General features: G+C 49.8%; 11 protein-coding genes across 11 annotated transcripts; 6 read left to right on the top strand and 5 right to left on the bottom strand.

The window, feature by feature from the left end:
- Positions 1-224: 224 nt before the first annotated feature.
- On the top strand, positions 225-2,883 carry PC9H_007219 (uncharacterized protein; the record flags this gene model as incomplete). Its single annotated transcript, XM_036776753.1, has 12 exons — positions 225-419; positions 475-718; positions 769-1,021; positions 1,074-1,199; positions 1,250-1,268; positions 1,320-1,553; positions 1,611-1,628; positions 1,682-1,791; positions 1,849-1,902; positions 1,961-2,192; positions 2,335-2,440; positions 2,801-2,883. The coding sequence occupies 12 exons, from the start codon at positions 225-227 to the stop codon at positions 2,881-2,883; spliced, it is 1,674 nt and encodes a 557-aa protein (XP_036630373.1).
- A 1,768-nt stretch (positions 2,884-4,651) lies between these two features.
- On the top strand, positions 4,652-7,296 carry PC9H_007218 (uncharacterized protein; the record flags this gene model as incomplete). The annotated part of the gene is made up of 2 exons (XM_036776752.1): positions 4,652-5,046; positions 5,100-7,296. The coding sequence occupies 2 exons, from the start codon at positions 4,652-4,654 to the stop codon at positions 7,294-7,296; spliced, it is 2,592 nt and encodes an 863-aa protein (XP_036630372.1).
- A 508-nt stretch (positions 7,297-7,804) lies between these two features.
- On the bottom strand, positions 7,805-9,597 carry PC9H_007217 (uncharacterized protein; the record flags this gene model as incomplete). Its single annotated transcript, XM_036776751.1, has 13 exons — positions 7,805-7,853; positions 7,903-7,959; positions 8,020-8,095; positions 8,154-8,262; positions 8,326-8,354; positions 8,418-8,601; positions 8,666-8,690; positions 8,745-8,791; positions 8,847-8,945; positions 9,000-9,031; positions 9,090-9,258; positions 9,308-9,490; positions 9,550-9,597. 13 exons carry the CDS (start codon positions 9,595-9,597, stop codon positions 7,805-7,807), a joined length of 1,107 nt encoding a protein of 368 aa, XP_036630371.1.
- Positions 9,598-9,911: 314 nt separating this feature from the next.
- PC9H_007216 (uncharacterized protein) lies at positions 9,912-12,795 on the bottom strand (the record flags this gene model as incomplete). Its single annotated transcript, XM_036776750.1, has 14 exons — positions 9,912-10,176; positions 10,233-10,337; positions 10,389-10,435; positions 10,492-10,788; positions 10,853-11,132; positions 11,183-11,212; positions 11,272-11,330; positions 11,391-11,624; positions 11,676-11,858; positions 11,911-11,995; positions 12,046-12,238; positions 12,293-12,472; positions 12,527-12,546; positions 12,599-12,795. The coding sequence occupies 14 exons, from the start codon at positions 12,793-12,795 to the stop codon at positions 9,912-9,914; spliced, it is 2,175 nt and encodes a 724-aa protein (XP_036630370.1).
- A 303-nt stretch (positions 12,796-13,098) lies between these two features.
- PC9H_007215 (uncharacterized protein) lies at positions 13,099-13,671 on the top strand (the record flags this gene model as incomplete). Its single annotated transcript, XM_036776749.1, has 1 exon — positions 13,099-13,671. The coding sequence occupies one exon, from the start codon at positions 13,099-13,101 to the stop codon at positions 13,669-13,671; it is 573 nt and encodes a 190-aa protein (XP_036630369.1).
- A 104-nt stretch (positions 13,672-13,775) lies between these two features.
- MDM31 (Mitochondrial distribution and morphology protein 31, mitochondrial precursor) lies at positions 13,776-16,460 on the bottom strand (the record flags this gene model as incomplete). The annotated part of the gene is made up of 9 exons (XM_036776748.1): positions 13,776-13,979; positions 14,033-14,061; positions 14,112-14,121; positions 14,180-14,252; positions 14,303-14,745; positions 14,794-15,122; positions 15,177-15,569; positions 15,619-15,671; positions 15,892-16,460. 9 exons carry the CDS (start codon positions 16,458-16,460, stop codon positions 13,776-13,778), a joined length of 2,103 nt encoding a protein of 700 aa, XP_036630368.1.
- Positions 16,461-19,701: 3,241 nt separating this feature from the next.
- PC9H_007213 (uncharacterized protein) lies at positions 19,702-20,533 on the top strand (the record flags this gene model as incomplete). Its single annotated transcript, XM_036776747.1, has 2 exons — positions 19,702-19,705; positions 19,791-20,533. The coding sequence occupies 2 exons, from the start codon at positions 19,702-19,704 to the stop codon at positions 20,531-20,533; spliced, it is 747 nt and encodes a 248-aa protein (XP_036630367.1).
- Positions 20,534-21,249: 716 nt separating this feature from the next.
- PC9H_007212 (uncharacterized protein) lies at positions 21,250-22,216 on the bottom strand (the record flags this gene model as incomplete). The annotated part of the gene is made up of 3 exons (XM_036776746.1): positions 21,250-21,495; positions 21,556-21,749; positions 21,802-22,216. The coding sequence occupies 3 exons, from the start codon at positions 22,214-22,216 to the stop codon at positions 21,250-21,252; spliced, it is 855 nt and encodes a 284-aa protein (XP_036630366.1).
- A 300-nt stretch (positions 22,217-22,516) lies between these two features.
- Positions 22,517-25,046, bottom strand: PC9H_007211 (uncharacterized protein; the record flags this gene model as incomplete). The annotated part of the gene is made up of 11 exons (XM_036776745.1): positions 22,517-22,555; positions 22,610-22,726; positions 22,781-23,020; positions 23,070-23,180; positions 23,233-23,415; positions 23,466-23,669; positions 23,719-23,865; positions 23,901-24,010; positions 24,109-24,313; positions 24,367-24,970; positions 25,021-25,046. 11 exons carry the CDS (start codon positions 25,044-25,046, stop codon positions 22,517-22,519), a joined length of 1,986 nt encoding a protein of 661 aa, XP_036630365.1.
- Positions 25,047-25,265: 219 nt separating this feature from the next.
- PC9H_007210 (uncharacterized protein) lies at positions 25,266-25,982 on the top strand (the record flags this gene model as incomplete). Its single annotated transcript, XM_036776744.1, has 1 exon — positions 25,266-25,982. One exon carries the CDS (start codon positions 25,266-25,268, stop codon positions 25,980-25,982), a length of 717 nt encoding a protein of 238 aa, XP_036630364.1.
- Positions 25,983-26,299: 317 nt separating this feature from the next.
- PC9H_007209 (uncharacterized protein) lies at positions 26,300-26,900 on the top strand (the record flags this gene model as incomplete). Its single annotated transcript, XM_036776743.1, has 3 exons — positions 26,300-26,322; positions 26,373-26,789; positions 26,846-26,900. The coding sequence occupies 3 exons, from the start codon at positions 26,300-26,302 to the stop codon at positions 26,898-26,900; spliced, it is 495 nt and encodes a 164-aa protein (XP_036630363.1).
- Positions 26,901-27,351: the final 451 nt, after the last annotated feature.

The raw sequence follows: 27,351 nt of genomic DNA, 5'->3' as shown, positions 1-27,351 counted from the left end.
AGTAATTGGTGGCACGTGCGCGGCAGTCGTCCTCAAACCACCATATACGTCCAGTCAGACGCGTAAAGTGAAGCACCTGGGACCAGATCACGTCGAGCTCGTCCAACAAGGAGCTACGGACCACCCATATTGATGTCTTCTCGTAAGCACGTGGTGCACATCCGGGCAACCCAGGTTGGCCCGAGAACTTGCACACGCACATCTCAATTTCGAACCACCTCACAATGTCGGTCGTTCAGCGGGGGAAGTCAGCTTTGCTCGTCGCTCGGGACGTTCTCAAGGCACCCATCAGCTATGAGAACGCAAAGACGGTTCTCTTCTATTACTTCGTACTGCGACATGCTCTGAAGGTCCATCGCCATCTCCGGGCGAGAGGGATTACGGAGTCAGCTCGCGAGATATACAGATGGATCAGCCAGGTCTGTGCGACCCCTCTTGGACGCAGTGATCCGAAGCTCATTCCGTGGCTGTTAGCAAATCGTCTTCTTGATCCTTCGAACCCCAAAGATGCGCGAGAAAGTCAGTTCTGAGCTGGGCAAAGCCAAGCTCGATATCGAGAAGAAGCTTGTGCCCTCTGGACCAGAAGTAGTTCGGCATCTGGCCTTACCCGACTCCGGGAAGTCGCTAGAATGGATTAGGGAAGAGATGGACAAGATGGACAAGGAAATGGGTTCCTCAACGAGCTGGAAACTTGGAAAGCTCTCGGGTGCAGTGTATCGTGAGTTACCCTCTTTTCTTCTTTGGAGTATATTAATGTGCACTATGTAGACGGTGGTGATGATCTCGAGGCGGTTATTGTAGAGGCATACAAGAGATACTGCGTCTCCAATCCTCTCCATCCGGATGTCTTCCCTTCAATTCGCAAGATGGAGGCAGAAATCGTTGCCATGTGCCTCAGGATGTACAACAACCCTAACGGCGCGGGTACTATGACCTCTGGCGGCACCGAGTCTATAATCATGGCCGTCAAGACCTACCGTGACTGGGCACGAGAAACTAAAGGCATTACTGAACCCGAGATGTGAGATACTATGCAGTTTATATCTGGTACTAGATGTCTTACCCTTTTCAAGGATTATCCCGTCCTCAGCTCATGCTGCATTTGACAAAGGCGCTGCGTACCTCAAAATTAAGTACCACACCATCCCTGTTGATCCGTATACCCGTAAAGTCGACATGAAGCGCGTCAAGCGTGCCATGTGCGTTCATATTCCGTCCTAGTAACTATATGCGCTCAATTTTGCACTAGTAACCGCAATACTATCATGGTAAATACTGAAGCAAACCGTTATGGCATTTTAATCCTGACTTCGCCCTAGCTTATAGGCTCTGCGATCAATTTTCCCGACGGCAATCAGGACGATATAGTCGCACTCGGTGCTCTTGCAGAGAAGTACAAGATCGGTCTGCATGTTGATTGTTGCTTAGGCAGCTTCATCATGCCTTTCCTCGAGAAGGCCGGCCTATCTAGCGGTGAGAAAGGTAAATACAAGCTAGAACCTTTCGATTTCCGTGTCAAAGGCGTGACGAGTATATCATGCGACACGCACAAGGTGAATTCCGGCTGTTAAGTCATTGCAACGACTTAATCTCATAACCTTCGAATTTAGTATGGTTTCGCTCCCAAGGTCAGTACACTTGATTCTTATGTGACACGGTCTACAACGAAAGACTTGTTTAGGGAACATCTGTTATCATGTACCGCAATGCTGAGCTCCGGGCGTTCCAATACTACGTGAACCCTACTTGGAGTGGTGGTGTTTACGCCAGCCCCAGTCTTTCTGGCTCTCGGTGAGTTATCCGTCTCATCCGCGGTTCTGTGTCCCTGAAGGCTGATCACCGTGGAAGACCGGGGGCTTTAATCGCAGGCACATGGGCCGCCATGCAATACATGGGTTCGGAGTAAGTGATAATCCTTTGGCCGCTACATCCTACCTCCTTACGCTGGTCCCTCCCATAGTGGCTACCTTGAATCATGCAAATCCATCGTCACTTGTGCGCGCACAATAGCCAACACCATCACCATCTCCATTCCCGAATTGTACATTCTTGGCTCCCCACCCGCGTCGTGTGTGGCCTTTGGATCCAAGCACCCCAAAGTGAATGTAATGGAAGTTGGAGATGCCATGGCGCAACGAGGGTGGCATCTCAACGCAATCTCGGGTCCCGCTGCGGTCCATATCGCCTGTACGGTGAGAATATGCCGCCATACGCTCCATCAACCATCACTAACGATATCACCTTTACCACCCGATTGTTTGCCTGCCACTCCTATATTTGTTCCTGACCCGCCTTCCATTCGCCCGAACTCGCGCTGAATATGACCATACACAGCGATTGACGGTGTCTATGGTAGACAACTTTATCGCCGATCTCAAAGACTCTGTGAAGGAAGCCAAGATTTCTCCGTCGGGCAAAGGAAGCATGGTCGCACTCTACGGTACGCAGCGAGGCTCCTCTTGTTTTTATACACACTCCCACCGTCTCCTTCTCGGCCTTTCTGTTTGTATATCACTGGGAATCGGCGAAACCGAGATCTTCGACGACTTTCGTCCCACTTCCTTCGCCTGCTTTGTGGCGTTATCTTAAAATCGTTGCTCTTTGCCTTCTTCTCTGCTTTACTTGGCGTCGAACTCGATAAGCCGTGCCGGGTGGCTATTCGCGTTCTTCGAACCAGAGCGATCGTAGCCAGCCGTGGTTCGTGCCCTGGACCTTCGTATATCGGCTCGCGCTCCTTGATTTCTGCTTCGCTTCCTAATATCTGCCGCCGGGGTTCCTGGGCTGACATTTGCGATGACAGGCTTAGGCAACTCCAGTGCCGTGGGACCATCGATGGTCGGGCAGTTGGCGACCGCCTTTTTGGACGCACTGTACAAGGCTTAGATGTGGGGATCCAGAATAGGCAAGCCCTTTTCCTTATCGACCGTTGATCAAGGCTAAAATTTTCCTGAACCGTGTTTGTAGTAATGAACATAGCTCCATTTACTTATATCTTCACAATCCGCTAGTCCTGTGTCTTTCCTACGCTCATATTGTTTTTGTCGTCTATTTAACCACGCCTTGGGCGTGGACATTCGGGGACACGGCTGCTGTGGTTAATCTTTTCATTCATCAAAGATGTGAGCAACGTTCTCTTCGCAGCACACGTGTCAAAGGAAACGAAGAAAAGTTACCTCTGATATACGACGGGACGTGTGTACGTACGCTGCGCCTTCATCGCTTCGACATACACTATTTTTTACTGCTTTAGGGACTTTCGGGACATCTTCGGGGATGTTGCAAGGCAGTAGCGCGCCTACACATGGCGCAGGTTGTTGGCACGTTCGGGAGTTGGTCGATGAAGATCGATTCTCTGATTTCCATCAGAGCAGAGCGCGGGTAACAAATGCTCACAATGGTCGTAAGTCGTACACCATTGGGTGACTGGATAAATACACTCCGGTACCCTCGCTGCTGGCGAAGAAGATTGTTCTTCGATGACAGTTCAAAGGCGGGATTATTCCGTCACGGTCTAGTGCATCAACGTATGTGTTCAAGATTCCAAAGGGACTTAGCAGTCACAGAGGGTTCGGCGCGCCATGACTGTGCGTGCGACTGCTGTTTGTTGTTATGCAGGGGTTTATCCGACCTCGAGGCCGCCGCGACTTTCACCACTGGCAGTGGCAACAAGCTTCACAAGTTCTCACACTGATCTAGACCGTGTCTTGAATTAAAGGCGCCGATAGCTGATAGCAGCTAAATAGTGAGGCTTAGCAAGGCTGTGAGCTGTTTCATCTCTTTTTTCTTTGTACAAACAAGCAATTGAGAGAGCGCAGCTACTAACACCTACAGGCAGCTTGTTCGTGTCGTTATTGCATGTGTTACACGTTACATGTTACATCCGACCAGTCAAGGCGGAACCAAAAAAGAAATTCGGTGATGACACAACTCCTGTCGCGATCACAAATCATTGACATTTCCTTATCTTTGGTTGCAATAGAAAGGCGCAACTAGGCGCAGCTGCAAACGTGATTGACTCAACAAATGGGTATGGGTATTGCATAACCATTTCCATTGGAAACGTGCAAATTGGCGCGACTCATCGGTGCAGCACGGCACTGGGAAGTTATCGCAGATATGATCACGATCGAGGACGGAATGCTAAAACCGGAATAAAAAGTACGAAAACATATGATAACACGGTTTCCATCCGTCATGAAATCCGCTGTCGGAACGTTTGCCAATCCAGACAAATTATTATCCAGCATCGAACGGTGGGTGGTGTGGAGACTGCTCGTATTCTATGAATGAATTGGTCAACTTTCTCACAGTTTTGGTCCTGTAGAGATGCGATTGTTCTGGCGCTAGAGGCGGTGTGATAAAGGCTGAGATTCCGCCGGACCGATTGTGGGCTAAAGATAACACAGGCAACTAGCCGAAAGCTGACTTGCATTTTTAGGGACATCATGGTCAGCCAGCGAAACACTCCGAGGAAGCTTGCTGCGTCTTCCATCTTTCGACTCACAACTTATCTTCAGCCGCCAACCATCTCCCCCCAAATCTGGACTTGAGGCACTGCAAGCTGCCCTTTTGTGTCGGCCTACCCTTTGAACTGTAACCTTGCTGCCTTCACCCCGTTCTGTCCTCCTTCACCTTTCTCCTTTAAAAGGACATGGCTTTCATTCTCGCGCGCCCTCCCTCGCCTGGTACACGAGAAATAGATCCTGAAGAGTGGGCCCTTTCTTCAGCCTTTCATGCTGTCCCATTCCATTCATCATCTACCTCCGCCGCTTCCACCTCTCAACTAAGTCAACATTTGCAAGACCCCCTCCCTCAGACTCCACACGAATCTCATACCTCCAACAATATGACAAAGGAGAAGGAACGTCAAAGAGTTGACATTATCCTCGACAGTGACTGTCTCTATCTCAAAGGCACCGGCGTCGACGTCGAACCAGCCCTACTATCTGGACATGTCATTCTCTACCTCGTAGAGTCTACGCCCATTAAAGAGATCACTCTACAGTTTAGGGGAAAGGCTCGTCTCCCAGTGCCCCCAGGCGAATCGTGAGTTCTCATCGTCTCTCCTTTCCTCTTTACATCACCTCACCGTCATGTAGCATCTCCTTGAACAACTCACCCCACAACTACATCCTTTGTAACCATGAGTGGTCCTTCCTTGAGGGCGAGAAGAAGCACAGTCATCGTCTGAAAGCTGGCCGTCACGTATTCCCCTTCCAGCTTCAGATCGGCGGTTCCCTGCCCTCCAGTATCAGCACCAACGCCGGCGGTGGTGCGAATATCGTGTACAAACTTCGCGCACACGTCGTCCGCCCAGGTTTTACATTTAGCCACAACCTGCAAACCGTTGTACCGGTTTCTGTCATCCGGGCATTCACAGCAGAAGCACTCGAGTACCAGCAGACTCTGGAAATCGAAAACACGTGGCCAGAGAAACTCATGTACTCAATTATGCTCCCTCACAAGGCGTGGGCAGCCGGTGACCGCATTGCAGCTGTCGTCAAGTTCTCCCCCTTAGCAAAAGGGGTAAGGATCCTCAGCATCACAAGCACGATCCACGAGACCACGAAGTTATACGGGCGCTCCGGCCACCAGGAGACGATACACCCGGTATGCAGCATCATACACGAGATGGTTGGCGGCGTTGCCGTAGAGGTTACGAGAGAGCAGATGAGGCGAAGGTCCAGGTCCAGCACGAGTCCAGGTGCATCATCTCCGTTTTACCCATCTACACCTTCGTCCAGTGGAATACGCACGCCTCCAACACGCGACCAGCAAGTAGCGTCATCCGCAAACTCCTTCAGTATGACGCCCATATCATCTCGCGACGGTCTCGCTATGTCGGTCCATTCTTCCGGTCAACCCTCATCGTCCTCATCCTCAACTCGTTCATCTCCGCACGCGTCAACCTCCTCTACCCTGCCTGGGGACACTGCATCTACGTTTCAATATGATTCCGAAGAGAACAATACAATGCAGGAGATCACCACCGTCCTCTACATTCCTATTTCCGCTAGCACAGTTACCCCTACCCACCCCCTTGACCCTATCATCGTCTCCCATCGCCTACGATGGTCTATTCTCATCCACAATCTCGACGGGCACACATCAGAACTGCGATGTTCTTTACCAATTCACGTTCTCGATCCTCGGCTGCTTGCCGAGGCGAGACAAAATACTGCGGCCACACGGAGACTGCTTCTTGGCCACAATAGCGCATTTGGTTCCGATCCAGACGGCGTAGATCCTGCGATGATGCTGGAAAACGAGGAAGACACTGAACTCCCCAGCTACTATTCGCATGTTCGCGATCGCGTCGCAAATATGTTCCTACCCGAAACAGCGACTATGCGGGTTACCAATCCTTGGGTCCTACATGGCGTCAGTCCTGTTGTGTCAGGGGCACCACACACCAATGGGACATACACTGCGACGATACTCTCTGGCACGGAGTCGCCACTCGATGCCCCTCATCACACGGTTTCCGCACTCTCGCAACTTCCACCAGCGCCAGTCGTAGGTGAATCCACGCCACTCGATTGGGTCAACTCCGAGCTCCTTCTATCACTTTCGGGGGTTGCACCACAAGGAGCCAGCACCACTCCACCGAATGTCAACCCCTCTAATAATAGTGAACCTAACATCACGCGAAACGGGTATCCTTTTCCTGATACTCGAACGCGGGGAGGCGCAGTGGTTGATGGAAGCATCCCCACAAGTCGGATATCGACACGTCCAAATACACGCCCATCTACGCGGCCGCCAAGCCCGGAACGACAATTGAATGGGCATGGGAACCACCCTCTGCCTGCTCCTGCGAACGAGACGTACGTTCATGCTGGCGCAGCCAGCAGGCAGTTGAACACTCTCACGAGCATCTCGATGAAGCCTCTAACTTCATTAACCCACCATAGCTGGCTACCCTCGAGATCATCTTCGCACACGAACTTGGCGTCTCTCACACCCCTTACCGAAGTCAGCACTCACTCTTACCTTCCTTTCCGACAACAAACTTCTTCGCATTCATCCTTGCCCTCTATGGGCTCTCCGAACAACGCGCCAGGCCACACGCACAGCCCTGTAACATCTATTCCCCTGCCTGATGCGGAGATTGGGTCAGCACTGTTGCATCGAGCGTTTACTGAAGTTCCGGATTATTCGGTCGCTTCGAGGGGCTTCCTTGGTGGCGTGCCTCCTCTAAGCAGTATGCAGGGGCTGCCATCATACGAAGAAGCCTCCCACCGGAGTAGCCCAACCATGGGTACGCAGCGGGACCTCGTGGGTACTGCTACATGATATTTCTACAACATTCGCTCCTCTCTTTTGGTTGTTTCCCCCTTTTCTTGGCCACTTTTATTCGTTCGCTTGCATCATATTTCCATAGAAGGTCACACGGACTGATCAAGTTGTATGTATTTATCACTGCACTCCTAATTCATCACCTGTTGCACTATCCTTCGCGTCCGTTCGTTCGTTCCTGCATGTTTCCCACCTCAACTCGTAGAAAAATAGACTTTGCCATCCTTGTTATCGGTCCCACATTATGTACCATCCCCTCTTGCAATAACGTTAGCTTAGTACCGTATATTCCACTGTTGATCACAGTTTACAGAAGCCCGTTGATGTTCTGTACGATAGCGTGGTATGTGTCATAAGTTTCTAAACGTAAGTAATTCAGAATACAACACAAAAGATACAACATCATGAAAGTCCATTTTGACACAAGAATCTACAGGTTTTACTGCTCAAACGTTCGATGTTAAATGCACAAGCACACATAAACGCTAGGCTGCCGCAACAGCGTTCACGCAGAAATATCCTTGGCCTTGAATAGATAATGACCAACACCCCATCTAGAAGGACGAAATTAGATGCAACGTTGCAAGAGGGGAGCACGCTTACTCTTGCCCGTTATTCATATTGAATAATTCAGAGCAGGCCATATAAAATACCCTAAATCTAGAATAAAGATGAATCAGCGAGTCTTATTTCAAGCCACGCAGTGAACACATTTCTTACCGGTGGAAAGCCGCAGTGCCGTCAGATGCCTGTTTACCTTTCGCCACTGCGTCTTCCTGCAAGGTCTTCAAACCAGCTGACATCCCCGGCGTTGAGAAAACGGCGTCACGGTAATAGATAGGCTTATGATCTACCTTTGCCGTTCTTATCTTGGAGTTTCAGCCAATCCTCAAGTGTCCGGGAGTAATGGGTTCCTGGCAGATACCAGCTCCGTATCAAGGTTAAGTCGGACTGGAAGTAAAGCTAAGCGGAGCGGCGCCCTTCGTCAGATATACGTCAGTGTATTGGATACGCCACCTTTCTCACCAACAAATCGTGCGACGGCATCGTTCCGCCTAACACGTCGGAACTGGTTAATGGCCCTTGAAAATCTATTTTAATAGAACCTTGACGCTTACCGGAAAAGAAATTGCGGGCCATCCATCCGTCACCTTCTTCGAAGTGGTATGGGGTAGTATGGTGGCAGAATATGTGAATAAACAGCAGCGCATCGTCTTCTGGGTCGGTCGTTGTCCCCTTGGGCTTGAGCCAGGTGGAAATCTTATCGAGGAGCGCCTGGTAGTTCTTCATGTGTTCAAACATCTTTATTCAGAGTGAGGTCAGCGACTTCCGCACATCCGGCTGCATGTGGTCTAGAGGGTGCTACCTCAATGGAAAGTATTCGATCGAAACTACGCGCACTGTGAGCAGGGTGTGCAATTGAAATCATTTTGGAAATTAATCACCGTTTGGTAGTAGGGAAGTCGAACGTGTTGACATCCCCGGTGATTATCTATCCGCGAAAGTCAGATATTTCTTGCATCTGGGGACACGGCCAGCTTTCGTACCTCGAGGTTGGTATAACCACGCTCCTTGGCCACGGAGTCGATGTGGATCTTCTGGGTCTTTGAATTGGACAACCCTGTTATACGTGCACCTGGGTATTTCTGAGCCGTCGATTAGAGCCGTTCTATATGGATACTGAGTTCGATTGCAATTACCTTTGCGAGGAACAGCGAGAGACTCCCCCATCCTTTGAAGTTCACATTGGCTGACGAAATTAAATGATAGAGCACTAGTGGCACTCTCACCACATCCGAGGTCTAAAATATCCATTCCATCTTTCAATTGAGCCTTCTCGCAGTAGCTCTCCAACATCAATGTTTCAGCTTCGGCTAGGCTTTCATTTCCAGTGGGATATAAGCATGAAGAATACTTGGCGTATGGCCCTAAGCAAGACAGAATAAATTCCGTCGAGACCTATTTCCATGAATACAGCACCAGTTCAGCGTAATTTATAGGCACCGACCTCGTAATGCTGCTCGTTCGCTTTCTCCGTTACGACCGCAATAGTGTCGCGAGCTCGGACGCCTTCGATCCATTCCATTTTTGCCGCATGGTTGGCCTCAAATGAACCACAGTCAATGTCCCGCAGACGTTGGTGCAACAAAGCGCGGATTGCGCGTCGTATCACGAAGTCGGGGACTACACCCTGTTCGTAACTAGGAAGTAAGCCAACTACTAGAATTGTAACACGTCCATCGACCGCACCTTGTCCAAAAGAGAGTACCCAATCTCTAGCACTGAGTCTGGTAACATTTCAGGGTGACTGTTGGGAAGAAGAAACTGCTCACGGTCAGTAACGTGTACCACAGGAATACGCTCATGGTTCGGAGGGCAATGATCGGAACCAAGCAACAGGCGCTCATCATTTCCCAGAGCTCAAATTCTCGCATTCTCCTTGGAAAATGGCCTGACGCGCGGACGACTGAAGGCACTATGGATTAAATGGGTTCAACTGACACGAGGGTAGTACCAGTACAAGGTAAACATACATCGGGAGTGAACGACAAGACAAATGCCAGAGGGGGACTCCCCGAGGACCCCGAGGACGAATAGGAGCACTAGGGTCCTTACCCTTTCTTTTTGGCTGCTTCCGCGGCGGCGGCCCTCTTGCGTCGTTCCAACTTCCGTTCAACCAAGGCGACATATTGGGACATGCCGTTTTCGAGAAGCTTGACCTTTCCACCACTAACCATATATGTCTTTGCCGTTTGACCACCCTCAATTTCTTCATCAGACTCCTCATCGGAGATGTCTGTCTCATCTCCCTCATCGTCTCCAAATGCTTGTGCGGAAGATATCGAGCACCCCTCCACTACCGCACGACTGAACCAGCTTAAAATTCCGCCAAAGTTAGCGAACACGGACAGAGACAATTCGATACTACGAACCGGTCATGCGTCATCAACACGATCGCACCTGTAAATTTCTTGAGCGCTTTTGCGAGGGCTCGGATAGTTGGCGCGTCGACATGTGTCGTGATTTCGTCCAGAAGTCTGTATGGGTGATCTGTAAGCACAAAGATGCAGTTCCAGCGTATGACTTACAGCAATGTTGGCGGCCTGAATATAATGAGAGCTATCGCAAGTCGAACCTCGAGACGCGTCATTTGTCAGGAAGTGTACTTGAACATACTTGGGGGGCGCTTACCTTTTGGCCTCCAGACAATGCAGCCAAAGGAGTGTCACTGGCGACCTTGCCGCTAAGCCCCAGGGTTCCCAGGCATGCCCTAGCCTCTGGATCCTGAACGGGATCACCCAGTTTGTCGAAGTGATCCAGAAAGTATTTCAACGCCGTAGTTGTCTTGAGCGACTCGTTGGATAGTTCCTCCACTGAGTGTTGCGTAAAGTAGCCTATCTTCAGTGAAGGGTGTCGCACAATCACTCCTTTGGACGGCGAGAGTTCCCCCATAATCAGTTTTGCAAGTGTTGATTTTCCTTGACCATTCTAATAACAAGGGACGTCATCAGTCTATGTAATGTGTTGGTAACCATCGGAAGAGATTACTGACCGCCCCAACAAATGCACATCTGCCGCCTTGGCCAACAGTGAATGTGACGCCCTCCAGCTTGGCTCCCTGGCGACGATAGCTAAACGATACATTATCAAAATGTATCAAGTCGCCTATGGTCCTCAACTTGTCTGGGCTCGGCAAGACAATTCGGACGGGAGGCTCGCCCTCGTCGATTTCAATTTCGGCTCTGTTGCTTAAGTGATAGCCAGCAAGGTCGCGGTTCAGCTTGAATCTGGTACCCTTGGCGCTGACTTCCGTGCCCCAACGCTCGTCAAGCCTAGGGAATATGTTTGTAAGTAGCTTTACATGTGTAACTCGAAGACAAACTTCTTCTGTCTGCTTTTAGCCATGCGTAATCTGAGAACGCCAATCAATACTTTAGGTTTTGTGCATTGATTTGATGCAAATAGGCTTACTTGTTATCATCGCCACTTTGTTTAGCGGCGGCTCTTCCTTGTTGTATGGACCGTTCGATCTAATTGTAGCACTCGAAGGTGAGTTGACCTTCTAAAGGAGAACCAAGGCACAGGCTTACATGTTCTTTCCTCTTATCCAGAGCGTTTTGGCTTTTGATGGCCGTTTTACGTTTCTTCTTCTCGTCTAATTCATAGGCACGGGGAGTGCCTTCGAAATATCGTAACGTCTTGTCTCGCAGGAGAATTGTCTCTTCTACGACGGAGTTTAGGAACACTTGATCATGCGAGGTTATCACGAGTGTGCGCTCTTGATTTATGAGGTATTGTTCCAGCCAGAGCGTAGCTTCGAGATCCTGACAGCGGTATAACTATCGCATTCAATTCTGGGGAGGGGGAAGGCATACCAAGAAATTGGAAGGTTCATCAAGGAGGAGAACATCCGATTGAACTAGGAGTGATGTCGCCAGGGCGCACCGTGAGCGCCACCCCCCAGACAGTGCTTTAACGGGCCCGTTGATCATTTCCGTAGAGAAACCCAATCCGACCAAAATGGAGGCGGCGCGAGGTTCTGTGGTGGACACGTCGAGCTGTAGGCATGCCGAGATAACGGACCGATTCAAAAGAGAACGGCAAACTCACGAGCTCTAAGTTTGTAGTGACCTCAGTTAACATGTCGGCTGCTCGTCTGACCACATCCGTGTCCTCCTGGACATTCTGAGCAAGGCTGCCATGACGTTAGCTACGCAATACAATTCGTGCGTTTGATGAACATACTCTTCCTCCGCTTTCTTGACACGAGCCTCAGCTTTGATTTCTTCGTCTCGAGCTTTCTTACCCCTCGCCCCTGACGTTCTACTAGCGACTTTTCGTGCATCCGCCAGTTCTGCAACCAGGCGCGCTAGAGTGATTTCCGATACGATACGCTGCGTCTCAGAAACAGAACTAGAATCTACGGCCTTGGTGAGGACTAGCGCAAAGGAACATAAATATCAATTTTAGGTCGTTATTGGGCATTGCTTACGGTTAAATTCATGAATAGCCTTTTCCCTTTCGACGTCACCATGGATAACATGCTCGAGGACGGAGATCTCCTCGCCATGTCCAACAATGCGAATAGTGTCCGTGACCTGGGAAACCAAGACAATTCGAAGTGCCTTCCCGAGACCTGGTATGAGCTTCTCTGCCAAAGCCTCTAAGAGAGCTATTGCGAGATTATTCAATCGCGAAAAGGCAATAAATTATGCTTCCGACATACTGGATTTTCCAGTCCCGTTCCTAACTACGTTAACTTTCAAATTTCCTACAAAGCCGAAGGAAGGTAACTCACCTTCCTACCAAGGCATACCTGATTCCCGCCTTGAATCTGAGTTTACTATCTGAAATTAACTCCCGATCCCCTATGCTGATATTCACCCCTTTAAGGTCAACCTCAGTGGTGGTGTCCAGTGTCTCACTGTGGAAACGAGACTGCTGTGATGTAGCAATGATCTTGGGAATCTTTGAGGTGATAGTCGACTTCGACATGATGTGAAATTGTAAAGAACGAGTTGAGGTGGATGATGGTGGACCAGGTGATCCAATGGTATACCATACCCGGCACCGAGCGTGAGTGACTAGGACACGGTGTCAGAACGTCGGAGCCTGCCGACACCAATCAATGAAAGAGAAAGAAAAGCGTGGTTCACTGTCCGTGATGGCCGTCCTGGCCTGTACCAAAGACACTCCTAGTGGGAGCGGAAAGGAGTAGGCGGAAGCACTTGCAAGGAACTATCGATCAGTCACCTGATCAAGCAAAGGGGGCGGATGTATATAAATCGCCATCTACCCATGCTGTCCTGGAAAAGCAACTCTACCAACAACCACAACTATTCCGACACCCTTCTTAGAGGGGCCACAGCGTCTAGCAGCGCGATTTCATCCCCGCCGTTTGTACAAACACGCCTACCACCCATCATGCGCGTTAACCAGCACCTTGGCACCGCCGCACTGCTTGTGGCAAACTGTGGGACGCGCTGCTTCTATGCACTCGCCCAACCTATCGATTCTCTCGCACACACCGGCAGCGACTTGAACGTCGACCCCCAAGTTATCAAGGCGGGAGAGTCTAAGTCGTACGAGCACATCTACTCTTGGGAACCATCGAAGCGGCAGTCGAAGAAAAGGGAGGACGGCAACGATGCTGGAGGAGAGCCCATTGGAGATGCCTCAGTCCAGGTGTCTGAGACCCACCCCGCCAGGGGTGACAAGCAACGCGACGACAGCGGGCACACCCACCGACTACTATTCGATTCTCGCGACGGCGACTCAGGCATTCGATGGGCGTATGGCGAAAGGCAAGGCAGATGGAAGGAGATTAGAGCTAACGAAAACGCAGTTCGAGAGCACCCCTTTTACGGTTGATACTTGAATGGCGAAAGTAAATATAGACGCATATATTATGCCTGCCATGAGTGTCCGAATTGATCGTTCTTCTTTGGCACAAATGATACTTGAAAATGATCGCCTTAAGGCCCTGGAACTAATTGTAGGTCATAGAGTCCCTGTCCGCTGAAGTACATCTCTTTGAAGTGGACGGACACAGGGTCGACAACGTTGCGAAGGGCTGAGAGAACTGCGCTGGCGGTCATCTGTAAGCTCCATAGGCCAACGGTCTTAATGCGTTTGTTCATATTCGCTTGCGCAACATGATATGCAAGGGCTTCATAAATCTAGAGTGTCATACGTTAATATTGGACATATAGGGTACATTCTTATTTCTTACTTTGAGAGAAATTTCGTCCATGAGGCCAGCTATGGTAAATATTAGTATTACTCTGAGAGGACGACTTCAATCCACGTACTCTCCCACATCTAAACAGGAATTACTCGATGAGGACGTGTTAAGCCAAGACTGTAAGTAATCACATACCGTCCACGCGCCTTCAAAATCGCTGAGGTCCTTGGTTATAGTACAGCGAATAGGGATTAAAGTGTGATTAGCACTACTCAAAATCAGGTGAGATAGATAACGAGATCATACTGACGAACGTACTTCATAAACGCAACTATAGGGCGAATGAGTGCATTATTCACATAGGAGATATCGTTTGTGAAGATAGGGACCGCCGCCTTGACATCCCTAAACCTCAGATCGATGTCGATGATGACCCGTGGGTTGTAATCTGGGTCTTTGTTACGGGAAGTATCTTTGAATCCCAATTGATCTTCTGGTGCGCGGAGCGGTGGTTTTGCTAATTCCCGTTGGCCAGGAATGCGAGCCCGAGCTAAATCATCTTCTCCGGAGAGGGTAGTAGAAATGGCATCGGCAATGTCCCCTAGGATGGCGTCGAAACGCAGTTCATCCGAAGGGTCCCGTGGAAATTTGATGTCGAATACAGCATCGACTTTGCCCGAAGTAATCCATGATATAGGACCGTCGTCGGTGGTGGAGCCTTTCAAATGGTCGATACTGACCCCATCGATGCGAATCCTAGACTATGTCAGGGTCAGCTAGAAACAGGAAGCCAAAGTAAGTCCCCTTACCATCCGCGCCCACTCTCCATCCTTGAGGTCCATTTCGGTTGTCCGACTGATGCTTTGAGGCTTATGAAGGCTGACCAGACAATTGTCGAATTGTCCTACTATATTTTCCGCGGAAAGGAAGTCGTAAAACATCCATTGTTTGCGGAAACAACGTAGATCAGCCCGGAAAATGGAGGCAGTGTACGGGCGAAAGCCACCTGGCTGGTATACGGTGACGAGTACATCTTCAAGCTGTAGAGATTCCAACTCGAAGTCCCCGGGCATAGCAGGTTGCCTAAACGCAGCGGGATCCAATGGGTTCTCTGGATCCCATGTCACGGACCTGCGATCTGTTGGAATCAGGGAATGAGATCAAGCCATGTGTACTTCCGAGGCCAACATACCTAGCACACCGCGGACCCCCTTTATGACCGCGTCCTCAATAAGTCCCTTCCCGTCAAGCCATCGCTTCAGGGAGAGCGTTACATCGATGGAGTCGATGTCAAGATCATACATGGCCCAACCAGAATCATCTTCTATTTGTTGTCTCCTGTGGTCATCGTCTTCATCTTCTACGTGATGATTCGCGGGGTGGTTGCTGACGTCGTATCCGACTGCAGCCTTATGTGCAGAGTAAGTTTGCTCACGCGCGGGAGACGAAGACGGTCTACGGGAAACGTATACATTCTTGAATGATATTCGAGAATCCTTCCATTTGGGAACTATGGCAGACTCGAAGATAACGGTGACGCCAGTTTCGGCGGTGAGATAATCGCTAATACCCCTTGCAATATATCCTATTGAGAAATTAATATAACAATGGATCAATTCTGGAGCAACACGCACTCTGCAGTTTTAGACTGTTGGCTATTGCGAAAACAACGGAAAAAAACGTCGTGCTGTGTAAAGGGCGCATAAGGTAAGTTTAATTACAATGTTGAGGCAATGTTGAACGGTTCCCAAAATAAACATAAGAGGCTTCCGTGGAATGACACTGCGCCCCCTCATAAGATGAACAGCTATGACTGACGCTGAGAAGAGGAATGCATCTTTGTTGATCAATGGAACCGGCAAGCGGCGAATGCAGTTGAGAACATGGGAAAGAGATGGGACACGTACGTTCCAACCAGTATCCACAGAGTCTGACTCATGACAAACCAAGTCACGAATGCTGAGATATCGTCCGCATTGAATTTTCGAAAGGATTTGATCGTAAACCACTTGAACCGAATCCTGGCTCGCTCCCAGAACCCTGTCGCGACTTTTAATAGGTCATCCCTTGTGGGTCTTTGCAGATGTGGCAAAGACGTTGCCAAGCGTCGGAAAAGTCTTGGGTAGTCGTCGTAGTTAACGGGGGGATGAGGTGGAGTCTGCTTGACGCCTTCTTCGTCCTTCTTCCCCTCCCCTTCCGCGTGGACGGGAGCAGAGCGCGAGTAGCGTCGACGGAACTCGAGCGATACACCAAGATGCAGGGGTCTGAGTGTAGAGTAGTATATTGCGCGTATACGCGGCCTGCGAGGAGCTTCAGCTTGGTTCAAGCTAGTCGTGTGCTGCTGCCTGAAGAACGCGCGAATAGTGGTGTAACGGTCAAACGTCGCCGTCTTCACGCAATGGCTGGACTGTAACCGAATAGACGATTTTCCAATACGGCAAAGGCCCCTCTGCGCGAATGCTACCCCGATAGGCATGGAGGGTGAAAGATGGTGAGAACCAGGTGAGAACAGTGAACATCGCTCCGAAGTTCAAACCGGACTGGGCGCCCATTTAGACGCCCATCAGCTTCGCTTACATTACTTCCTAGTTCTTCCAAGGCAGATTCCGAGGATCTTCAGATAATATCATAATACGCGGGTTCTAATCTGAATGATAGCTGAGTCAAACCCACGCTTGCATGATCTGACGAAGAGCTCATTTCAGCCCCCGGTGCCTGCAGCGAAGGCGAGCAAATCTCCGAAAGCGCAAGCTTTTTACATTATGAAAGGAGCTCGTACCCCAATATCCAGTTTTGATGATCAAAAATGATAGATATCCCCCTGTTTCTTGAGTTTTTGACGGTAAAACAGTTGGCAACATACTCCGCTGCTACCAAGCACAAAGATTGGCGTTAGCAACAGTAAACGGCCGATGAAAACTCACTGAGAATTATTGAACGGTCTTCGGCCGTCATCAAATGGCTGTGGCTTTGTTGACAGCAAGCAATATGGCGCACACTTCGCATGATGAATCAGACCCTACCCTAATACTCCCCAAAATCGATATCCCCAAGGAAAGGATGAAGGGCGGCTCTAAATAGCAAATGCACCTGCTTCTAAGTCCGTGTTGCGTGGGACGGGCTCACAGGTTGGGACACAACCTTGGGCACCCGAGGGACCTGCATTCCTGAGCGCTCCCCCGAGGAACGGCTCGAAGTTGCTAATCATAAGGATCTTCCGCGATCCACCCTTTCTCCTGCGCCATCGAGTTCTTTATCCCAGACGTTCTAGTCGGATACAGGGCCTCCTTCCGAGACGGTGTTAGACCTCCCAAGCTTCAACAACTCCGACGCGAAGACCAGAGGGTCGTTGTGGTTACTGGCGCATTCAGAATCATTCTGACAGCGGACCAGATGGGGTAGTAGCCATATATGCCAACCTTATGCTTGAAGTGCACCCGCATTTACCGTCACAGACATTAGCCAAAGATTGTAGTCGGCGGTGTTATGATCAACTTAGCTACGAGATGGAGGTATATTTACTCATTATTGGCACAATGTATCATTTTCTTCTGTCATCTTCCTTGAAGAAATTTGCATTAACGGACAACCTTGCGCGCCGAGCCACGAACCGACTATGCTGTTATGTGCCTGGCTTCTGCAATAGATTGGCGATGTTTTCGAAATGATATATTGACACTGTCTCAAAAGGCCCAAGACTTTCAGATATTATTGACCGTCGAACATTCGCTGGAAGTATGGAAGACGTTCGGTAAGTGTACTACACGTGTGCGACGCCTCCCGATTCGGTATTGAATTCCTGGGTCGAATGTGGTGGGTCAAGGCGGTTCCAGATGATGTCCTAGCTTCTTGACAGAAGCCGAGTGATAAATACTCTTATCATAAACAGGAAGTAGGATAAGATCCTTACATGTCCATCGATAATAGTTTGAAACCCTCGGCATGGCATCAGTACGGCAGCGATATGCACACGTTTAAACGAATAATCCATAGTTACCTTTGGGACCTTCACTAGTGGCGGTAGCCATTGATCCGAAACTGCTTCAGGAATGGGACGCCCGGAAGGTTATTTTGCACATTGCAGCTCGGACAGGTACCAGGAAACTGACGGGCGTCGTAAGGGCAGGTACAGTTATTAGTAGGCAGTATTGTCCTATCCGCTCTTCATCCGACCTGTGACTGGAGATGTTTAGCTTTGTCGTAACGGGAAATATGGACTGGGCTGGACTGATCTGCATGACTGACATGCGTAGGTTAAGACAAATAAACTCCCCATGATTGTGCCTGTTCGAAGGCTTTCCATTTGCATTGGAACAGCAGGCGATTCAATTGGAGTGGGGTACTGACTTCTACCACAAGGAGCTTATCCATCTATTTGAATATTGAATTGATAAGTTACTCCTTCAGGCGAGATAAGTACTTACATCTAGCCATTCCAAAACCTATTTCGCGGAGTACGGGTGCCGAACATTCTGGAGCAGAGAAGGAAACAATGACCCAGGCAATGACACAGGTCGAAAGTGGTTAAGGAATAAACAACCAAGCGACTCGTATCGTGATCATCACTTACGACATGAAGCCTGACACGCATGCAACAGGCGTCCTTTGCACGATGGACTCGGACGTTACCACTTGTCCATGTGGTTTTCGCATTTCACCTTTGTCGAACGACATGATGCCCATAAATAGGCCTGTGTCTCTACAATTTTGACATTAGATCAGAATACGCACTGGAATACAAGAGCATCGTCCTTACGCCGCAACCCCTGTTTAGACGAGCCAGCGGCAATCATCAACCAGCGCTTGTGGCTGGCTCACAGTTGCTTCCTCTTCCGCTTGCAGCGAAGGGATGCGTTCGGAGAGATGTCGGTTCGGCCTAAGGATTGGTTTCTATTAGTAAATCCATTCACACATGGGTTGGACACTTACAGTCAAGGCTCCTTCTTCGGGTGGATCATACGTACACGTATGCGGAAAGATGGCTCGAATCAGCTAGGACGGGTTTGATGTTTCGTCAAATAAACTGTCGCAGTCAAGTGGAACCACCAATTCCTAACACATATGGCATGTCGAGATTTGTCCCAAAGTGGGTCCGCAGCACGTCTGCCCTACCAACGGAATGATGGAGGAGTCCCCACTGCACAGTAAGTAGCGGGCGCGCAGACTGCGTACGATCTTATACCAAACACGTTTCGCCGAGAGCAGCAATCTTGAAAAGTGGGGACCGATGGTACAGCCTGAGTCAGGCGGTAAATAGGGGTATTTACTCCTTATAGACGTCGGTTAGCTGTGAGGAGCAAAGAGCGAAAAGTTCACAAATGGGGGAAGGGCCCCTAATGTCCCATTAGAGCTTAGGAGAAAGCTGGCGAGTCACCACAAAGTGAACCACCACTCTGGGCGCACGAGTTGATAAAAATGAAGCAAGTCGCTTTCTCTTGGTTCAGAGTTATCAAATGTGGGATGCGGCTGGCCAATCTAAACACAACTGCGAAATGAATGACAGGTACTTAGCAGCAACCAATGATCTGACTTGGGCCAATCCTTGTATCTCCGTGAGCGGAAGTGTGCCGCCAGCTATTGCCGTTTTAGGATGACCATGTGAGGGAAGCTTGTCTAATCGAACCCCGCGAAGCGCTCGGAACGAAGAAGAGGTACAGCCCACAGCTGCTCACACAGGTCCTATCTGAGATTCAATGAGTCAAATCAAGCTCTCGAAGATGAGTTTCCACTCACATATATACCCCGCGGTTTGTAGTGAGGTAGCCCAGCTTTCCTCCCTCCACTTCGACGTGGCCAACGTATACAGACCGCCCTCCACCACCGTTACAAGTCGCAGATAAGACGGAAGAAACGATGGCGTTCAATGACAGGCACGTCCACTTCGCGGCGGAAGATGACCACTATATCTACCCAATAACGCCCTCCCCCTCATACTCACAATCGTCGTTGCCCTCGTCGCCGGGTTTGATGACACCGCCACCAGTCCACGCAATACCCGCGCCACCTACACCATATCCCTTCCAACCAAGGCCCCTACCCTCCATGTCGCCGGAGACCACAGCCCTCTACGCACCACAACCCGCACCTATCATAATACACCCTGCTCTTGACAGACCTTCGGCCATTGGGTTCGACTTACGAATCAATCCTTTCCCAGTCCGCGACCTCGCCCCAACAGAGCTCGCGAAACCAGCAACCTCTCCACCGCTTCCACAGCTGAGGATCAAGTGCAAGCTCTTGCCATGGTTGATTATTGTGCGACCCTCCTCGCCGAAGCCGAACGCTTTCGTCACCGTATCCGACGTCCTTGCAGGGACGTATACGCAGCTGTGCGAAGCTGTGAAGAAAGACGAGTTTAGTCGCGTCCGTGGAGTTGATGAGATGAACGCCATACGGGATGCGTGGCAGAAGAGGTGCCACCAAGTGAGGGGAGCTGTAGACGTTGAACGGCGGGTAGACTTCCTGATGAATAACACGGTGTTCAAGGGATTATCGGCCACGGGAGAGGCCCCCGACGACCTACGGCTGAGCGTCTCCCCACCACCATGATACAGAGCCGCGACAACCCCTACTGTTGCCCCAGAACCATCAGACACATTGGACGATCATTATGATTTTTCGCACTCACGAACGGACATCGACCACATTTGTACCATATCATTATCATTCCATCACCCCTCATCGTATCGCATCGCATTCATCCCACCTCCTGCATAACATTAAACCATATATATTGCACCGCTCTGTTACAGGCGCACTATGTATTAGATGTAACATTTCTAGCTGTGCAAAAGCTCTGTATGTACCTTGTTGTATTCCCCCACATAGTGTAGGCCCGTCGTTATTTCTATTTTCGCTGGCGAGTATAGGCATTTTTGTTTTCTTGCGCGTTGCTCTTTGTTTCGTGCGACGGTGTGGTGATGGTAACGGCAGCGAGGTCCCTTCGCCCATCCAGCCCGTAAACCGAACAGAGATTATGTAAGTCACGTTTACGTCCCAGATCATGTGATGTCTCCGTTCCGATCATGATCGATTGCTTGTGACAAAGGGGCACGAGAGTGTCTTCACGCTTCGTGGCTCAGGAAGACGACTTCATAGATCCCTTATCGAGATATCCCTAAACTCCTCCCAACATGAAAGGCTTCTTGTGGGGTCAGTTTCGTTGGACCCACTGAACGTGAGCTTGCTCAGCCCCGTACATAAGAACGATTATAATTTATTGGGGGAAGCTATAGTCGTATTCGTGACTACATAGTTGTTCTGATTTATCTAATCCAAGCCTCCTTGTTTGCACGGATGAAGTCAAGTAGCGTACGCTTTCCAACATATTTACTCTCCAACTTGTAGATCGCTTCTTCACCTCCGGTAGCAACGATGAGGTCTAAGGCAGAAAGCATTTCCGTAACGCCCGGATGGAACTCATGCTGAAGCAGGTGTTGAGACATCCCTTCTTGCGAAACTCGCTTGAAAGAAATCTTCCTGCCCAACACTTCTGTAAACATGGCAGCAATCTGTACAAATATTGACTTTGATGAGGCGTACTCAAGGTGACCAGGGAACGACACACGCACCTGTTCGTAAGTCAGGAGTTCTGGGCCAACGACAAGTAGATCTCGTTCTTCGATCTGTTCTGAGGTCAAAGCATTGAACGCTGCGTCGGCAATATCGTCAGATGATATCCAAGGAATGCGGCCGTCTTCAGCAGCTGAAACGATCTGGTCCTCGTTTACCAGAGGTCGGAAGTTATGAGGAACCAAGAAATTCTCTGAATATGAGGTAAGTAGTGAATGCACCCCAAAGCGCAAGGAATGCCTCACCATGGAACCAGGAAGGCCGAAGTGTGCAGTAATCTACCTTGAGTGTATCGAGATATTCTTGAACCACTCCCATAGGTGGCTGGCCCTTGGTTACTTGAGAGGCGCTCAGCAGCACGAACCGTGTGACACCCTTCTCAATGGCAAGATCGATGAAGGGGTTCAAGACTGAAGCCATATCTGCAATAGGTGGTCCAACTAGATAGACAGCTTCGATTTGCTCGTTATTCGCGGCAGCAGCTTTGAATGGAGCGTCCTTTGTGGAAGAATCCAACCAATCGAATTTCACGCCCTTCAGAGGCGACTGGACTTTGCCCACGGATCGCGTAGTCACGTATACCGAGTGCCCCGCGGCTAAGAGAAGTTGGGCAAGGCGGGTACCGGTTTTGCCAGTTCCACCTGTGACTAGTATCGCCATCTCTACTAAGGCATGGTGGTAAGTTTCAAAGATGGAGAATAGGTAAATGACGATCACCTACTACAGTGTTTGCGGGGTGTGTGGATAAGATAGGAATTGAACTGGACCTACACCGTGTATGGAGCTTTTTATACACACTCAGACTCAGGCCTGAAGCGAGGTGTACATTTCAGCTACACATCTTAAATGACCATCTGCTTCACTCGAAAGGAAATCTGATTAATCAAAAGATTGGCGCTCCGGGCGCTCCTTTACAATCGAGTAACGCGCGGATAATATGCCTGACGGCAGAGCAGATGCTTACTCATTCTGCTGGAAGTACTCGGACTCTTGCTGCATCTTGAAACAAGGAAGTCAGCCGAGGTGAAACAGCCAAGCAGAACATAAGTTTACCCATGGTCGATCGTCACCAGGAACATACTTCCGCGGGGGTCGTTGCCAACATGCCACCCTCTCGACCTCCGCTTCATCCTTCAAGGGAAATACAATCCCTAATTCGTAGTTCTTGATCTTCGGAGTATTATTCAGTATCAGTCCAAGGCAACATCCGAATGCAGGGCTTACGTTGAGTACTGGCGTAAAACTAGACCCCGATAACGTACCCCACGCCGAGGGAGTGAAGTTATGTGACCCGACATAAGCCCAGCCTATAGCTTCTTCATGACCCTGAACAACTTGCACTTCGTCAGAATCTTCTTCCGCGGAGCCAAAGTCGTCCTCCTCTCGCCGACTTGTTTGCTTTTGTGGGCTGGAAGAACTGGCATGGCTAGACTGCGAAGCGGGTTTCACCAGGCCTATAATCATCTATACGAGGGGTATTAAACAGGGGCAGTGGGATCTGCACACAAAGTACCTTCGTATGCATGAGCACGCCTCCGGCTTTGCTGTTGGAATCATGGAATAGCTTCCTTGGGAAGTTGGGAGCCTCCCAGCTTTTCCGTGAGCAAAACATGGTACCACCACCCTGGATGAACATGAAGACAGCGTCGTTGGTTGGAGATGATGTGTTCACTTACCCTTTCACCCATAACTGTAGCTCGTACAGTCTTCAGCGAAGGAAATATGATCTTGATAGGCGGGTAGGGCAGAGTTTCACGTTTCCGCTTCGTCTGATCCAGCCACTTCTCTGTCGATTGGCCAGTCGAAGAAAGGTAAAACTCATTAACCCACTGGGTGGTGTAATGCCCTATGCTCGATCCCTTTGTCAATGAGTGAGAAAAACCATCGATCGATCAAGCGAATATCGTACTTGGCATTCTAGCGTCATGCCTGAACTCCTCTTCGAGAGACCCAGCTTCCTTACGGCCATCATCAAGCGGGGATGCCCTGTGCGTATGACTTGCGGCCAACCTTCATGTTTACCGGCAATGGATGGTACGAGAAGCACATTTACCTTCGACCAATCCCAATGGGTACACAGGTCGTCCAAGGATTGTAAAGGAAGGCTTGGATGCTTGCACATTGTCAAACAGTTGTACTCGGGGGTGGACATAGGAACTTACATCTGTCTGAAGAAACGTGGTCAGTGCGGGTGGGACATTAAGTGCCTTCAGAACCCGCGTAAACATAGAAGGGAAGTCATCGGGATTCGCCGTTTTCTTAGCCTTCCGTGGTGTAGGTAATCGTGGAATATCTTGAATCCATAATGCCTGGAGGGAAAGGTTAGTTGAGTGGGCAGCGGAACCAGTGGTAGCCAACTGACATTTTCGATGTCCCTATAATCGTAATCAATCAGATTTGCTGTGGATACCATTACCCGCAGTCGGCCCGTCTTGTAGAATAGCTGGGGAAACACTATATCATGGACTCAAAGTTCCGCAGCAAAGATTGACGTACCAGCATAAACTAATCAGACCGGTCAATCAGAAGCAAAAGGAAAGAATAGAAGTTGCTTGCCTTCATATGCATGCAACCATATCCATTCCTCAGAAAGGGGACCGCCTTTATCCAATTAGGCAGTATACTTTTTATGCCAGCATTCCCTGAAGGATCAGGTTGGGTAACGAAGATTACCGGAACAGATGGGTCGAAGAACTCATAGATCCATGCAACCGATGCCACATATGAGGCAATGATAGCGAATGAAAGGTCGCCTTTCTGAGAGAGGACAAATGTAAGAGAGATGTCAGTCCGGGGACGGGGGTACACACGTGTCCAATGGCCTCGGTCAATGTAAACTTCTTTCTCGTATCAGTCTTTAACGCATATTGATTCATCGTAGGCCTGAATTCTCCGTCCCAGAACATTTGGTCAATCAGGGCTGGTTCCCGCGTACTTGACGAATTCGTGGTAGAACTATTCGTAGAGCGCGCGTTGGCATGATTACGGAAGGAGGATGAGGAGGAAAGGTGTTGCCTCTTAGTAGGTGGCTCCATCCCTCCATCGCTATCATCGGATTCGGTGCGTTCTTGTCGTTTCTTGAGCTCGTCCTCCACGTCCAGGCCGGCCTCCCGCCGCCGCTTCATCTGCCTCTCTCTTCTCTCCTTTTCCATCTGTGCTCTTTCCGACAGAAACGCAGGCAAAGCCGACCCACCCTGTACTACGGGCGGCGTAGGACTAGGTTCTGGCGACACTTCCACCGCTTCTGGTCGTCTTGATGATTCTGCCTTGCTGGCTTCTAGTGCGCGTTTCAAGTCTCTCTCGAACCGCTTGTCGTCGTCGACCTGATCACCAGCCTCTTCCGCTTCGTCGTCGCTCTCAATAACTATCGGTTGACTTGCAGCGCCTTGCTCTTGGAGGCTCAAGGCAATTGCCCTAAGTAGACTAGATAAGATGGAATCAATGTGCCATTTGGGGTGGTTTACCTCGCGAAATCATCGTCCTCGCTCATGTCGTGTTGGTGGTCGAACTAAGAAGTGGAAACTGTAACGCGTTAAGATGTCACGTTAAAGTCACGTGTACTTATTTTCAGGGGTGTATAAATAGTTCCCAATCTCAATCATCGTGCCGCTCAATCACTTTCTTTCGTACCATCACCAAGGCCAACACTTCAGGACCACGCTCGCTCGAAATCGCCTTAACGAATAGAACACACTAGTCCAAGTTCACTATGCACGCTTTCGCTCACATCCTGGCGTGCGCCTTACCGTTCCTCATCCTCAAGTTCCATATCACCACCGCTGCTTCTTCTGGTACTTCTGAACCGGGGTCGCTCACACAAGGAAACGCCGTTGCACCAGGAGCCCTCTCTACTACAAACTATGAAACAGATACTACCATGCTACAGGCTCGCGAGATCCGTAATGCAGATTATTCGTCAAGCAGTCCCCAAGACACGTCACCGAGGAATACAACTGCCACACCCGCAAGAGACGTTACTGAAAAAGATAGCCCGGGCCACACATCTACCATTGACAACGACGAACACGCCCACAGAGGTGCTCACTCTACCGATGGAGCTCGAAATGTCTTATTCTCAAGGGCTGCTGGCAAATTCCAAGTCAAACAGCTCAGGCAACGCAGCGTAGATCTAGGTTCTGGCGCCGTTACAAAGTCGATATCTGGGCCCGATTCCAAAGCTGATCCCCCATCGAAACGCGGCACGCCTGTTGTCTTCATACCCCGACCTATCGCAACTGCCGATCGACCACAAGGAGGAAATCGAGTTATGTCTGGTTTTAATCCCCCTGATCGGCCCTTCGAAGATTTTGGCTGGGTGAATCACCGAAGTTTCGAGGACAGTGCCGCAAACAAGACGACCTCTGACCACCGCTCTTCGCCACTGGAATTTCAAGTTTCAGACCACATTCGTCATGTCGAAGAATAAATTTCATCCGAAAGATTCTGTCGCCTGGGTGTGTCGTTCGGCGGTTAACACCCTTTACTGTGTTATGTAGCCTACAATTGCCATGAAAAAGTCTGTTCATCTCCTCAGGGTTCCCGATCTTATGGATCAGTGAATTGTTTCATCGAGTAGTAAGAGAACAATATTTACAGGCATTGGCCACGTTCCACCCCGTGGCTTCCCTTGAGGCCTGTTATCATTTCACCTTGCCATGCTGCATCCATCCCATTGCCCTCCCGTTCTTCACCACATCCATCAACACCTATTCGCCACAGAGCAGCAACAACACATCCGGTCTGATGTCTGTCCCGTTGGACCTCAAGTGAGTTATGCTGTGCTAATCTACGAGGTGTCTCATGCCCCATCGCCCAGTAACGCAAGCAGACCAAAGATAGTGATTCAGCCTCGAACCGTCGAGCGCGCGGCTCGATTGCAACGTAAATCACTTGCATCACTAGCACGCCCAGCCGTACCGGCGCCATCATCTATCACTGCGAATCCTATGAAGCGATCCGCTATTCAATCTACAGAGAAACGCATCACCAACGAATCAGCGGAAGAAACCACCCCAAGACATGGAGAAGAGGCTACAGGCGTTTCGGGAGATATCAGGGGATCGGGGCGATGGCACAAGGTGGCGTCTACCTCTCCACTCAGCGGGCCACCGATTAGTCGCAACTCCGATCAGCCTCCTCCCCCTCGTGAACAACCCCCATGCGTCGAGTGCTCAAAACGGGATCCATCCGCACCGAAATGCAATTTCTGCAAGTTGCTCTGCTTGATGGACAAGTGAGTCTCCGAGTCATTTTATTCAACAACCACCATTGGCTGAATGGTTGCACTAGATTTTGTGATATCGTAGATAGGTTTGAACGTGCTTATAATGCTGCACCACGATAAGGGTCCATTAGTGGCGACTGCAGCGCTTTCATCTGTATCTGCTCTTCGCAGCTTGTTTAATAGTAGTTGTATCATTAGAGCCTTTTCATCTAAGCTGGCTTTTCCACTCTGAAGCCATGCGGTCGATGTTTGTCTGTTCGTCCTTACGGTGAATATCAGACTCCCGGCGAGTACTGATCATGATCGAACGCGCCCGATGAGCCAATTCTAGTCAATTCTCCATTCATGTTCGTCGGAGCACGACAGCCCTGTTTCTTGAATACGTCGTCCGGCGCAAAAGCATCTTTGCTCAGCAATGCTTTACAACAAAATGAAAATGGATTGGAAATTTGCTTCGCATGCACAATGTTAGGATGCACTAGATGTACATAATAGCCCGCGGATGATGGGATGATGGATGATACAGTGCGGGCTAAACACTCGTAATGGCAAACGAAGAAGAGTTAGCATT

This window comes from Pleurotus ostreatus, assembly GCF_014466165.1.
Source record: "Pleurotus ostreatus strain PC9 chromosome Unknown scaffold_5, whole genome shotgun sequence".
Classification (NCBI taxonomy): Eukaryota; Fungi; Basidiomycota; class Agaricomycetes; order Agaricales; family Pleurotaceae; genus Pleurotus; species Pleurotus ostreatus.
Note: the sequence above shows the minus strand (reverse complement) of the source record. Positions and strands in the feature narration are given on the sequence as shown.